Source organism: Pinus tabuliformis, chromosome 8 (assembly GCF_031772625.1).
Source record: "Pinus tabuliformis cultivar Carrire ecotype Pingquan chromosome 8, CPIR1, whole genome shotgun sequence".
In the NCBI taxonomy this organism is placed as follows: Eukaryota; Viridiplantae; Streptophyta; class Pinopsida; order Pinales; family Pinaceae; genus Pinus; species Pinus tabuliformis.
Window position 1 is genome coordinate 2077249982 of NC_142294.1, and position 14559 is coordinate 2077264540.

The window sequence follows — 14559 nt, forward strand, 5'->3', positions numbered from 1 at the left end:
AGCAAGATTTGGACCCCAAAGTCTTCTTTTATTAACCAGAAATCAGATTACAAGAGAGCTTTTTTCAGTACAGACTCCAGATCGAATGAATCTGAAATGACCACCTAAGACTTTATAGAAAGGAAATGATCCCAACGGCTAGTTCGAATGATCCATGTAGAAATGATCTCGACCGTTGATGAGGATCAAGACATCTCTTGATCTCATCCGTCGATTTATTCAATTAATTTTTTATTATTATTTTTTTTTAAATTTTTAATTTTTTTTTTATTAAATTTTTAAATTTTATTATTATTTATTTTATTTTTTAAATTTCTTAATTTTTATTTATTTTATTATTTTATTTCATTTTTTAAATGGATCATCGAACTAAGCCTTTGGAAACATCACCTAGGACCTAGGACTTAGGACTCACGGGGGATTTAAAACATTTTCAACCCTCAAGACACATTTCATGATGACTTTTTACAATTTACATCTCAAGGGGACAAACCCACTTAATACAGACCCTCATAAATCACCCAGTTCTGCGACACAACTATAATCTAGCAGATTAACACACTAGGATTCTCCTAAAGTTCTAATGACAAAATCCATCCCGGCTTTGGGGTCAGGTTTGAAGGAAAACTCTGCCGATCCATGGATCGGTGAGACGAAAAACCTTCCGGGACATAGATTATCATAGAAAGTTAGGTCCACCTAGGCAATTTTACATACATGACTCTGATCTGCTTAGATTATTTACAATTCATACATGCAGACTGGGTTTACAATTGAAATGATCAAGCTGCTGATGACTGTAGGCTGGCACGGACACGCCGTTCAGGTGCTATCTCTTTCTGCCAAGAAAAGAGGGTGTACCGCATGGGAAGTTGACCAGTAGTGGTCAACATCTGGCTCTACTCGGGGACACGTTGCTGCTCTGTAGGAATGTGAGAATCCAGAATCTGCATCCATGCAACACACAACAAAATATAAGTAGCGTCCGTCCAAAATCATCATATACATTAAGCACAGGAAAGATAAAAGCTCTTCATTTATTAACTAACTAATAACATGAAAAGTAAATCTAATCCTAAAAACAGAAATGAAATGTTGAAAAGACAAGGAGTAGGGATAGAAATATAATACAGAAGATGCCCCATGGCATCAGATATCATCTCCGAAGAACAGCTTGAGCATTTGGCCGTTCACTGGTAGATCAAGTGGTTCGCCATCCAATCTGCTCAAGTAGAATGAGTTTGGCCCGACTATATCTCTAATGATGTATGGTCCCAGCCACAAACTATCAAACTTCTTATGTTTTCCCGGCTTTTCATTTTTGCGATCCCAGAGTAAAACCATATCTCCAACCTGCAAAAATCTAGATCGAGAGCATTTATCAAAGCTTTTCTTAATATTAGATTGATTTTTACATATAGCCTCAAAAGCTGTCCGACGAGCCTCATCTAATTCCACAATCTGATCTATCCTATTCTGAACAACATCTTTATTAGTGGAAAATTTTTGGAGAAGCTGATAGGCTGGCAATTTTAGGTGCACAGGTAAGGTAACATCCAAGCCATAAACTAATTCAAAGGGAGATTTACCAGTAGACTTCTTCTTAGTAATTCTGTCTGCCCACAAAGCATACTTGATTTTACTGTCCCAAGACTTCTTGTTATCTCCTACTATCTTCTTGATAATGGTTATGAGATTTTTATTACTTGATTCAGCCAAACCATTACCCTGAGGATAGTAATTCGACGAATGAGATAAGACAATGCCATATTTGAAACAAAAAGATGTAAACTCTGAAGAACTAAAAGCCTTGGCATTGTCCGTAGTGATCTTAGCGGGGACACCAAATCTAGTAATGATGTTATTCTCAATGAAATCCATAATCACCTTTTCAGTGGCATTCTTAGCAGGAATGGCTTCGACCCATTTAGTGAAATAATCAGTAGCAGTCAAAATCCATGAGTAGCCATTGCTAGAATTTTCATGGAACTTCCCTATGAAGTCCAGACCCCAATGCTGAAAAGGTGCCTCTACAATAACAGGTTGTAGAGGAAGGGCAGCAAGCTTCTGCTTCCCAGTGAACAGTTGACAGGCTTGACACGTTCTAACATACTTGTGCACATCAGAAAAAATCGAAGGCCAATAATAGCCAGCTCTCAGGATTTTGTGGGCTGTAGTTCTAGCGGCATAATGACCACCACAAAATCCTGAATGAAATTCGGAGATTAATCTTTTGGACTCAACATCGTCAACACACCTAAGCACTATGCCCTCAGGATTTCTCCATCCAAGGCCATCCTTCATAAGGCAGTACTTAGTGGATTTTAGTCTAAGAGCCCTTCTCTTATGAGTGACTAAATGGTTAGGACATGCAAGATTGGTTAAGTAGTAAACTATGTCCTTATACCATTCATGCTCTGCTAATCTTTTCAACTCTGGCGAAGATAGCTCGTCAAGGCAAAACAAACCAAGAGTCTTTTCATTACTTTCTGTTAACATTTGAGCTAAACCTTGGCCTTTGATCAGCTTGGTGGGTCTAATTTCTAAATCATACTCTTGTATCTTAGTAACCCACCTAGCACGAGTCCCTAAGCAATCAGTTTGAGTTAATATGTCCTTAACAGCAGAATGCGGGACGTAAGCAATGATCTTAGAATAACCCACATAAGTTTTAAAATGCTTAAGAGACTTGACCAGGGCATAAGCCTGCTTTTCCATGGTATTGTACTTCAACTCAGAGTTTTGAAGTGCTCTACTCATGAAAGAAATAGGCTGCTCGTGACCGTCTTTATTCTTTTGAAGCAAAACACCAGCGATGGTATCTTCAGAAGCGAAAGAAAAAATCATGAAATCCTTGGAGTAGTCAGGACTAACCAAGACAGGAGCTTTTGCAATAGCGGACTTGATTTCTTGGAAAACCCTTTTGCCCTCTTCTTGCCAGACAAATTTTGCATCTTTCTTCAGAAGACTTTGAATGGGCTTAGCTATTTCTGCATAATTTGGGATGAATCTTCTAATAAAATTTATCTTTCCAAGGAAAGACTGAAGGGATTTAAGATTATGCGGGAGAGGAATCTTTCGAATTGCTTCAACTCGTTCGGGATCGATTTTGATTCCTTCCTTAGAAATGATATGACCGAGTAATTTCCCTTCTGTTACCCCAAAAACAGACTTAGCCGGATTCAAAGAAATTCCATATTCTCTACATCTGTCGAAAACTTGCCTAAGATGATCTATATGACTGATACCATCTTTAGAGAAAACAATAAGATCGTCTTGATAGATTTCGATAATTTTCCCGATTAACCCTTTGAAGGCATAATCCATGGCCCTCTGGAAAGTAGCCCCAGCATTTGTTAACCCAAATGGCATTCTGATGTATTCAAAAGTACCCCACGGTGTTGTAAATGTGGTCTTGTGTCGATCTTCCTTTTTCACCCAAACTTGATTATACCCAGAAAAGCCATCTAGCAATGACATCATTCCAAACCCAGTTACTCTTTGCAACAAAGTTTCCATGTTTGGCAAAGGGTAATTATCCTTTTTGCATGCCAGATTAAGGTTTCTAAAATCGACACAAAGTCTTATTGTACCGTTCTTTTTCCTAACAATCACCAAATTCGAACACCATGTCGAATGCCTAGTTTGAGCGATGATCCCTGCTGAAAGCATCTTTGCAAGTTCTTTCTGGACCAAGGGGGCTAATTTCGGATTAATTTGCCTAAGTTTCTGCCGAAAGGGTTTAGCATTTTCATCCTTTAAGGGAATAGTATGCTCCATAACATCTTCCCTATAGCCTTTTAATTCATCATAGGAAAAAGCTAAAACGTCTCTATATTCATGAAGTAAATCAGCTAACCTTTTCCTTTCCTCCAAACTAGTACCTTTACCAATTTTAACTATTTTCGGATTTTCAGAAGTACCAATGTTGATTTCGAGGTACTCGCCTGGGTTCATCTTGTTTTCTTCTCTAAGCTTCGTGGCATCATGCCGATCAAAATGTTGCTCTAAGGCAACCACATTTCTAGGAGTAGGATTTATGATATGTTCATGATTTAAAGATCCATCCTCCTGAGAAATTATCCGAAAATCTTCAAACTCATCCAAACTATTGAGAAAACGAATGACTTGCTTTTCGTCGTTAAAAACTTGCCAATGCTCCGAGTTATCTGGGACAGATGGTCTAAATATTACTTCCATTTTGATTTTATCGTTAATTAACTCATCAGATAACTGGAAAGTTGTGGCAGCTACAGCAAGTTCATCCGCCAAACTATTTTGTTCTCGAGGGATTGCTTCAAGGTTAAGGGCATCGAAGTGCTCCATAGTATCCCACACAGCATTTCGATAGTTTCTTAATCTCTGATTTCTACATGTGAATTTGTTTTTAAGTTGCATGATAACCAGATCGGAATCCCCCTTGATGCTAAGCAATTTAATCCTCAAAGCTTTGGCCAATTCAAGACCCAACAATATAGCTTCGTACTCAGCGACATTGTTGGTTGCTTCAAATTCTAAACGATAGGCAAACTTGAATATATGACCAAGGGGCGATTTAAGCACTACTCCCGCACCTTTACCATGACTAGAGGACGCACCATCGAAGTACATATACCAGACGTTATCCTTAAGATCCTTAATCTCATCATCGGGAGGAATTATGAAATTGGACATGATAGAGTAGTTCCCGATGTCAGATTGTTCTCTAATTATTTCGTTATGAGGCTTCTTAGGATTTTCAACATGAAATTTCCTCTCGGGCTCTCTATTTAGCCTAACAAAACCATCACTGCTAGGAGAAGGAATCATAGCATATGACCAATTCATCTGAATGCTTCCTCCTAGATCAGAGGCCCACTTTCTAGATAACAGCATACCCCAAGCATCAGGTACATCAACGACAACGATATCCATAACAACCATGATGTCCGGGTAAACTGAAAGGTGAACTTGTAAATCCTTGATTAAACCATGTACTTCGATTTTCTTAGAATCCATAGCACATATATTATAGTAGGGTCTAGAAACTCTTAAGTTAAGCTGTTCCATGACCCTTTTAGTCATAACGCAAGCAGATGCGCCTGAATCCAACATGCAGTTATTCAATTTATACCCGTTGACTAATAAGGTGATACAGAAGGGTTGATGATCTTTGTTATCAACATCTACGCTTTGCAGATAAATAGGAGCATCATGATAGTCAACCTCGCGAATCTTCTGCTGAGAAGTGTTGACTTGAGGACCCTGAATTGCCTTTAGTAACTTGTCTTTCTGGGAAGGGATCTTAGCGATCTCAGATACAGGAACCCAGATTTTCGCATTGTTAAACCAACTTCCCAAATCAACATCTATTCCAGAGTTTATGCCAGGGTTTAAAGTTCGAGGGGGAATTTGATTCTCGCTCTGATCTTTATCCCTTCTTTGGTATGTCAAACCCCTATCTCTAGCATTTCTAAAATTTTCTCAGGAGAGGGCTTCTCACCATATAACCTAGCCAAAATGTCATCTTCATTTTCAAGGTTATTAATACTAAAAGCAGATGAAGTATCCATAACATCATAGCTCCTTTCCTTAATCTCTATCCAATCATTCATGGGCACAGGAAACTTGCTCCCTACTACATTTATTTGCTCACCTGTCCCAAGCATTCCATTATCCAAGAGTCCTCTGATAATGAGACAAGAGGATTCTTCATGAAAAGCATCGCAAGCACAACAGTAAGGAGGAGCATCATCTACCAGATTAGTAAGCGGGTTAGGGGGTCTCTGCTCACTAGATTGACCTCTTCTTTGCCAATTATTATTTTTGTTATTATTATTTCGAGGCTGAAAATTTTGCGATTGCGTTCTTTCCATCTGAATCAATCTATTCTGCAAAGTGTTTATCTCCTTATTATGATTAATTTCCATAGTTTCAATTTTTTGAAGCAATTTAAGAACAAGCTCACTTTCTGGCTCTTGGACTGCTTTTCCCTTAGGTTCCTTTAGTTTCGTAGCAGCCCTATCAAAACCTGGGACTTCAGACTTCCCAGAAGCTGCCTTGTCCTTTTCAAGTTCTACAGCTAAGGCTTGGCAATCTCGATAATCAGTAAGTTTAGCACGCCTTAACTCATAAGATGGTTCAGGACCAAAGGCATCAATGTAAAAATCTTGGAGAGTTTTATCTGTAGGTTTATAGTCTTGAGGTAATTCTCTAATAATACCATTAAACCTTCTATTAAATTCTTCAACAGTTTCATCCTCTCTCTTTTTTATCAGAGTAAGAGCTCTTACAAGATGTCTTCCCTCTCTCTTATCTCCATATTTTTCTCTAAATGAATTTATGATTGATTGTAAAGAGTTAAATGAATTTGGAGGTTTTTCTGTAAACCACTCATAAGCATCACCTGCTAGAGTCAAGATAAAAAGAGACATCCTGACATCTTCATGATCAAAATCAGGAGATCTAGCATACTTAGCCATCCATATATTGAAATCTCGCAAGTGGGAATTAACAGTAATGGCATTATCTCCTTGAAAATTAGGCAATTTGTCTAACCCAACAGATGGAATAGCATTGGGGGATCCAGGAATGTTAGAAAAATCACAAGGGGCATACAGACTCATGGTGCTGCGCCTAACTTGACCCTTAAAGAGCAAATGAATATCGGAAAGGGCTTCTTGTCCAAGATTTGCAAGGAGTGTACGAGAAGCAAGTTTGTGTGATCACACCCTGTAAACCTTTTCAGGATCAGGAGTGGGGTTGCACAGACTGCTTGGATGTCTTCTAGTGTACACTCTTGCAGATAATATAGGAAGTGGAGTCGCCACTTGAACAAGAAGTTAGACACAGAAAAGCTTGAAATGTAAGAACCAAGGACAGAAAAACTCTATCCCCGGCAACGGCGCCAAAAAATGTTGTCGCGCAGATTGACACGACAACGCTCAGACCGGGGGCTGTCACTCCGATCCCCGATCCCTCCGTTTAAGCCTGTCTCCCGCGGCTAAGGGGGGTAGTCCCTGTGGGATGATGAAGACCAACTGTCGACCAGTTGGTTGGGAGACACGAGATACGATATAAAAGCACTTGATGGATTTAATTAATGAAGCAGACCAGTGCCTTAAGAGATGATTATAAAAACGATTACTTGTTAAATGATATAGAAACATGAACCATGAACAGCAATCATATATCAACTTCGCATCTCGACTTGAAAATTCAGATCTCAGCGTGAAAAATAATAATTCCCGAAAAATAACTGGATCTAACAAAGAAAAAATTCCACAAAATTTTTCGATTTTTTTTTTTTTTTAAACAAAATTAAAAAAATGAAATCTAAAAAATTAGTCTAAAACTAAACTATTTAAAAAAAAAAAAAAACTAAATCTAAATAAATCTTTTTATTTTTTATTTTTCATAAAATTTAAATCTAAAAGCACCTAAATCTAAACTCTTTAAAAAAAAAAAAAAAACAATTAACTAATATCTAAATGTAACTTAACAAAAATCTTATTCCTAAAACTAGAACCTAAAATGATAAAATTTAAAATCTAAAAGTGAAATCGCATATTTTTTATTTTATTTTTATGTATATATCAAAACTAAACTATAAAACAAATGAAATCGAATAACAAAAAAAAACTATACTAAACCTTGTCTAACGCTAACCTACGCTAACAATATCAAAACGTTAACCTATGTGAATACATACAACCCCAAAACGCATTAAGAAACCTCGATTTACCTGCTCCGGATCAAATTCGATTATCTGTTCATGAATCAATTTTACCTGCGGATTTCAGCGAGAGTTTGCAGGTTATTTTGACGGCGTAGAAGCGTTTTCACCTGCGTTGATGGCCTGGAACGCATCTGCACACCACCGATAGCAATACGCTATGCAATTTCACAAACAGAGTTGAATGAAGTGTAAACTAGCCGGCAGGACACCAAATCGAGCGACGTGCTGAATCGAAAACCCTTCGTGACTTTCTGATAACCAGTTTCAGTTGCGGCCTGAGGGCTCTTCACTTGATCCGGGCAGGGAAATTATGGCTACGCCGGCACAAAAAATTTGAATGCAAATGTCTTGATGGAGCACGTGATCTCCCTCAGCAGAACTCGAAAGGGACTTATGCTATTACCTGGGCAGCGTGACAGTGATGTAGCTGCAGATTTTCAACGGCAGACAAGGAATCGATTCAACGCAGCTTATCTCGTTCAACAGTGAATGGAAATCGATTGAGAGATTACGTCGGTTTGCAGATATCTCATCCAGATCCTGACGGTGTTTGTTTGTACTGAGACACGGCCCACAGATTCCCGGTTCTGAGAGCGGATTTTTAAATGTAATGACGGCTGTAAGCTGATGGGCAGAACTGATTTTGACATCCACAAGGCCACGTCTAGAGAGAACAAAATGCACAACTTATGTGAACAATGGCGATGCTTGGAATAGCTCAGAGTGGCATTAATAAACAGCTGATGTACGTAGCAGAATGATGCAATCCTTCAGTTTATTTCGAAACAGTAAGGCTTGTCAAGGACTTTATGCTTAATAAACCCTTGGGGAAAAACCTGGCTCCTGCAAGTTGCAAAAAAAAAACAAAACATTGATAATATATGCCCCAGACCCAAAACTGAAAACCCTAATCAACTTAATTAATTTATAGATTTTGGCCCATCTTCAGCCAGATTCAACAAATAAGAATAGGAATATGTTAGATAATATTTCAGAAAATCTCTCATGTAAATCAGAAAAGAAATTTTAAATGATAAACCCAGGGCAAGATCAGCTGGGCTCTGCAAAGAAAAGCCTGTGGGAGTCGGCTGGTTCAGCCTAGAACTTCCCCAAACGCCCACCAATATTCTTCACTAATAGATTCCCTGCACATCTCAAGCAACCATCAGCAAAAGAGAGCAAGAATGCTGCTAGATCTCAGGAAATAATGGAGATACCTGCCATTATTTCAGAAATCCTAACAACACTCCAACCCTAGCAAGTGAACAAGATACCTGTGCTCACAATACTCTGAAAACAAGCTATTGTTAATGGCTGAAAACTGAAATATGCAGAAAAATAAACATCTCACAGCAATTCCAGAGAGTAACACCAGCGAGATTTGGACCCCAAAGTCTTCTTTTATTAACCAGAAATCAGATTACAAGAGAGCTTTTTTCAGTACAGACTCCAGATCGAATGAATCTGAAATGACCACCTAAGACTCTATATAAAGGAAATGATCCCAACGGCTAGTTCGAATGATCCATGTAGAAATGATCTCGACCGTTGATGAGGATCAAGACATCTCTTGATCTCATCCGTCGATTTATTCAATTAATTTTTTATTATTATTATTTTTTAAATTTTTAAATTTTTTTTTATTAAATTTTTTTATTATTTATTTTATTTTTTAAATTTCTTAATTTTTATTTATTTTATTATTTTATTTCATTTTTTAAATGGATCATCAAACTAAGCCTTTGGAAACATCACCTAGGACCTAGGACTTAGGACTCACGAGGGGATTTAAAACATTTTCAACCCTCAAGACACATTTCATGATGACTTTTTACAATTTACATCTCAAGGGGACAAACCCACTTAATACAGACCCTCATAAATCACCCAGTTCTGCGACACAACTATAATCTAGCAGATTAACACACTAGGATTCTCCTAAAGTTCTAATGACAAAATCCATCCCGGCTTTGGGGTCAGGTTTGAAGGAAAACTCTGCCGATCCATGGATCGGTGAGACGAAAAACCTTCCGGGACATAGATTATCATAGAAAGTTAGGTCCACCTAGGCAATTTTACATACATGACTCTGATCTGCTTAGATTATTTACAATTCATACATGCAGACTGGGTTTACAATTGAAATGATCAAGCTGCTGATGACTGTAGGCTGGCACGGACACGTCGTTCAGGTGCTATCTCTTTCTGCCAAGAAAAGAGGGTGTACCGCATGGGAAGTTGACCAGTAGTGGTCAACACGTGTCACAACTACAAGGCAAGGGCTATGACGTCTACTTCATCAAGGAAAAGGTATACGTCAAACACTCGAACTAGAAAAAGAAAGTGCAGATTGGGATCAAAAGTAATCGGTTGTACAGGTTACAACTAGAATCTCCGATGGCACTAATAGGCAGTCATGGGGACAAAGACTTAAACGAACTATGGGACAAAAGGATGGGTCACTTGCACCATGGAGCTCTGAGAATTCTCAGGAGCACTGTAGGAGGAGTTCTGGATCTGAGTACGGAACGAGATGATGTATGCAGGGGATGCGCTCTAGGAAAGTATGCTAAGGCAACATTTCCTAGGAGCAACCACAGGGCCAAGAGTGTACTAGGATTGATACACTCAGATATCTGCGGACCTATGTTCGTCAAAGCTCTCAGCGGTGCCGAGTATTTCCTTACCTTCATTGATGACCACTCGAGGAAAACTTGGATCTATTTTTTGAAAGCCAAGGATGAGGTTTTCAGTCGATTCAAAGAGTTCAAGGCTCTAGTGGAGAATTTGATAGGTAAGAAAATAAAAGTCTTGTTCTCAGATAATGGTGAAGAATATGTCGATAAGGACTTCATTGGTTTTTGCGCTAAGGAGGGCATCAGAAGAGAGTGGACAACTCCCTACAATCCGGAGCAGAATGGGGTGGTAGAAAGGAAAAACAGGACTATTGTAGAAGTAGCTAGGGCCATGCTGTATGATCAGGATATGCCAAAATTCCTATGGGCAGAAGCATGCAACACAGCTGTCTACGTTTAGAACAAGACTCCTCATCGGGCATTGGGCAAGATTACTCCAGAGAAAGTCTTCACTGGGAAGACCCCTGAAGTCAGTCATTTCAGGATATTTGGGAGTTTGGCATATTGTCGCATACCCGAAGAAAAGAGGAAGAAGCTGGATTAGACTGCAGAAAAGGGGTATCTAGCAGGATATAGCGAGAACGCTAAGGCATACGAGATCTATCTTCCAGGGAGCAGGAAGGTAGTAGTACGACAAGATGTAAAGTTCATGGAGGAAAGAGCTTTCAGAAGATCTCGTGAAATGCCTTCTAGGGAGCAATCAAAAGAGGATCCATTGGTCATGCCTCTTCAACCAACAAAAGTGAAGAATCCTTAGATTAGGAAGATTCTCAGGATGAGGAAGAGGAGCAAACAGAAGCACATGTTGGCAGAGGAAGAACCAGCAGGGAACTTCGTCAGATTCTGCGTGATGCAGAGAACTTCATCGGAGAGCCAAGGAATAGTAAAAGGGAGCAAAAACAGCCAGACAGGTATCACGCGTTAGTAGCTCAGGATGGAGAGGCTGCCTGTTTCAAGGAGGCAACTCAGCATCAGGTCTGGCTAGATGCAATGGTGGAGGAGTATAACTCCCTAATGGTAAACGATATCTAGGAGGTGATGTCAAGGCCTCAAGACAGATCTGTGGTAGGTTCAAGATGGATCTACAAGATCAAATATGCTGTGGATGACAGTATTGAAAAATACAAGGGCAGGTTTGTGGCTAAGGGGTATGCTCAAATGGAAGGGATTGACTATGAGGAAAACTTCGCCCCGGTAGCCAGGTATACATCTATTAGGACCATGATATCTATTGCAACCCAGATGGGATGGGAGATCCATCAGATGGATGTCAAGACAACATTTCTGAACGCGGTAATAGAAGAAGAAGTATACATTGAACAACTAGAGGGCTTTAATACTCATGAGAAAAAGTCTCATGTATGCAAATTGAAGAAAGCCTTGTATGGGCTGAAGCAGGCACCAAGAGTGTGGTATGGTCGAATAGATGGCTACTTGCAGAATATGGGGTTTGTCAAGAGTGACACGGATCCGACTCTCTACTATCTGGTCGTAGAGAGCGAGCCACTTATCTTAGTATTATATGTGGATGATCTCTTCCTGATAGGATCATCCAGACTCATTGAAGACTGCAAGAAGAATCTAGCCACAGAGTTCGATATGAAGGATCTGGGACAAATGCACTATTTTCTAGGGTTGGAAGTTTAGCAGCAGAAAGGAGAAATCTTCCTTGGGTAAGGAAGGTATGCTACAAAAATTCGCAAAAGGTTTGGGATGGGTTACTGTAGATCTATGGCTACGCCAATGATCACCAACTGGAAGAAGATTGATGCATCAAAAAACAAGGATGTTGATCCCACCCTATACTGACCAATGTTTTACAACTCGGACTCGGACTCGGACTCGGCCGAGGATCGACTCGGACTCGGACTCGGACTTGGTAATGACTCGGCCGGCTCGATTTCAATGACTCGGTCGTTGTAAAAAATACATTAAATATTTATTTTTTTTATAAAAAAACATAATTTTAAATATTTTAAACATAATTTTAAAGATTTTCATTCAAGTTTCCAAACACACAACATTATAATATACATGGAAGACAACATATGATCAAAGTAGGCTCATGAACCAATCCATTATATCAAAATGGTACGGTGTACCCAATGGCAATAGTAAATACATAGTCAACTGTAGTTTGTCATACATGATCAAAGACTCAAGAGTCAAAACAAAATACAAATAACCAAGGAGGCTAGTCGCTAGTAGCTACTGCCAGAGGAGCCAAGATCATCTCGACCAATCTCTGGATCATCATCATCAGAGTCAGACAAGGGGCCCCATGGCTCCTCCTCATCATCATCGTCTCCAACTGCAGCTGTAGAAGTGGTGCCAGTACCACTAGGCTGTGCAGCAGATGCAAGCTGAGATAGAGTACAAATGCGGCTGCGCTTCTATCGTGGCTGAGCAGAGGAAGCACCTACAACTGGAGTCCTACTAGCTGGCTGTGAGACTGAGGCTGGTGGATTGGGATCTGCATTCAACTGAACACGCTGCAGTGGATCTCCAACATCAATTTCATCAAGATCCTCATCAGGATCAAACTCTGGTAGACGACTCTCCACTACCCAATCTGATGTTGGATCAATGTCTTCCAACACAATGGGATCTGAATCAGGTCTTTTGTTCAGCAATTGGTTCCGTCTGAGCCGAAGGTTGTATTGGACAAAAACTAGATCATTCAACCGTTTTTGCTCCAAACGGTTTCTCTTCTTTGTGTGAATCCTCTCAAAGACAGACCAATTGCGCTCACACCCAGATGCACTGCAAGTTTGACTCAAAATACGAATTGCAAACCTTTGCAATTCAGGGCACTGGCCACCAAAGGCCTCCCACCATTGTGCTGCAAAAAACATAGGAGTGTAATGAATTATGAGTTAGATGAAGGCTGAAGCTCAACAAAATTACAAATTATATCTAACTTTCAAATTATAAATGATTTAACAAACTTTAATAAAAAAAGTAAAACCATTAAGAAATTGAAAATTGAAATTTTTGTTTACCTGGCTCATCTGCTTCTCTTGCAATCTTTGCTAGGTTCTTCCCAAAGGTACCTGTTGCATTGCTGAAGGATGTGACCTGCTGATGTATCAGCAGCTGATCAGACTCCGATGGGACCATGCGCTCAATGCAATCAACCAGTCCATCTCTGACCTCCCCCCTCAAAGCTCCTGACTCCTTAGCTTTATAATGATACCGTGGGTTCAAAAAATACCCAGCTGCATGTATAGGGCGATGGAGTTGATTGTTCCATCTTTCATCAATGATTGCCCAAATGGGCCCATACTTTGCCACTCTATCCTTGTATGCTGTCTTTATTTGCTCCTTTGCTTGATCCATAGCCTCATAAATGAAGCCCATAGCCAACCTTTCCCCATCCACCAACCACAACACCTTAACTAGTGGCTCAGCAAGCTTCACAATCTCTGCTGCCTTTCTCCAAAAAGTTTCATCATGGACTTTCCTTTTCAATTCTCTGCCTTCTGGTTTGTTAGACCAACTGCTTTGATTCCAATCATCACTGGAAAACATCTTTTGCAAGTTTCTATGTTGGGAAAGCATAGATTGCAATGTCAAAAAATGTGTAGCAAATCTAGTGATGGCAGGCCTAATAATATCCTTGCCTCCAGTGTGTTTCCTCATGAGACTCAAAACCAGTGTATGATTGTAGATAAATTTTGTTATGCTTTTGGCATTATCTACAGTGTTTCTGACCCAATCTAATTTTCCAATATCCTCAAGCATGAGGTCTATGCAATGTGCAGCGCATGGGGTCCAAAAGATGGTCTTGTGTTTTTCCTCTAACAGTCTACCAGCAAGAACATAGTTAGAGGCATTGTCTGTGATGATTTGAACAACATTAGCCACCCCCACATCCTGAATAACCTCATCCAATAGCTGAAACAACAAGTGGCCATCTTTTACCTTATCAGATGCATCAACTGATTTTAAAAACATGGTTCCCTGTGGGCAGAAGACAAGAAAGTTTACGATGGTACGGTTTCTTTGATCAGTCCATCCATCTGACATGATGGTACACCCTGTTCTTGCCCATGATTCCTTGAAATCTTGCAAATACTCATTAATTGATTTAATTTCTTTCTGCAAACGAAACCCCCTTAGCTCTTGCATAGTAGGGCCTTTGAAGCCTTTTCCAGCAGCATGTATGGCCTCAAACATAGGCTCATAATATGGTGAACGAGCAGC

At 39.6% G+C, this 14559-nt stretch overlaps 1 protein-coding gene across 1 annotated transcript in view; it reads right to left on the reverse strand.

The window, feature by feature from the left end:
* The window catches only part of LOC149244814 (uncharacterized), a 42933-nt gene extending 28605 nt beyond the window's left edge, over positions 1-14328 (reverse strand). The window contains exons 1-2 of the mRNA XM_089371646.1: positions 13356-14328; positions 12773-13195 (exon numbers count right to left, since the gene is read on the reverse strand). Of these exons, the coding sequence (XP_089227772.1) occupies positions 12773-13195; positions 13356-14310 (1378 nt within the window). The 5' untranslated portion in view covers positions 14311-14328. The remainder of the gene's footprint in view (positions 1-12772; positions 13196-13355) is intronic.
* Between the last annotated feature and the right edge of the window lie 231 nt (positions 14329-14559).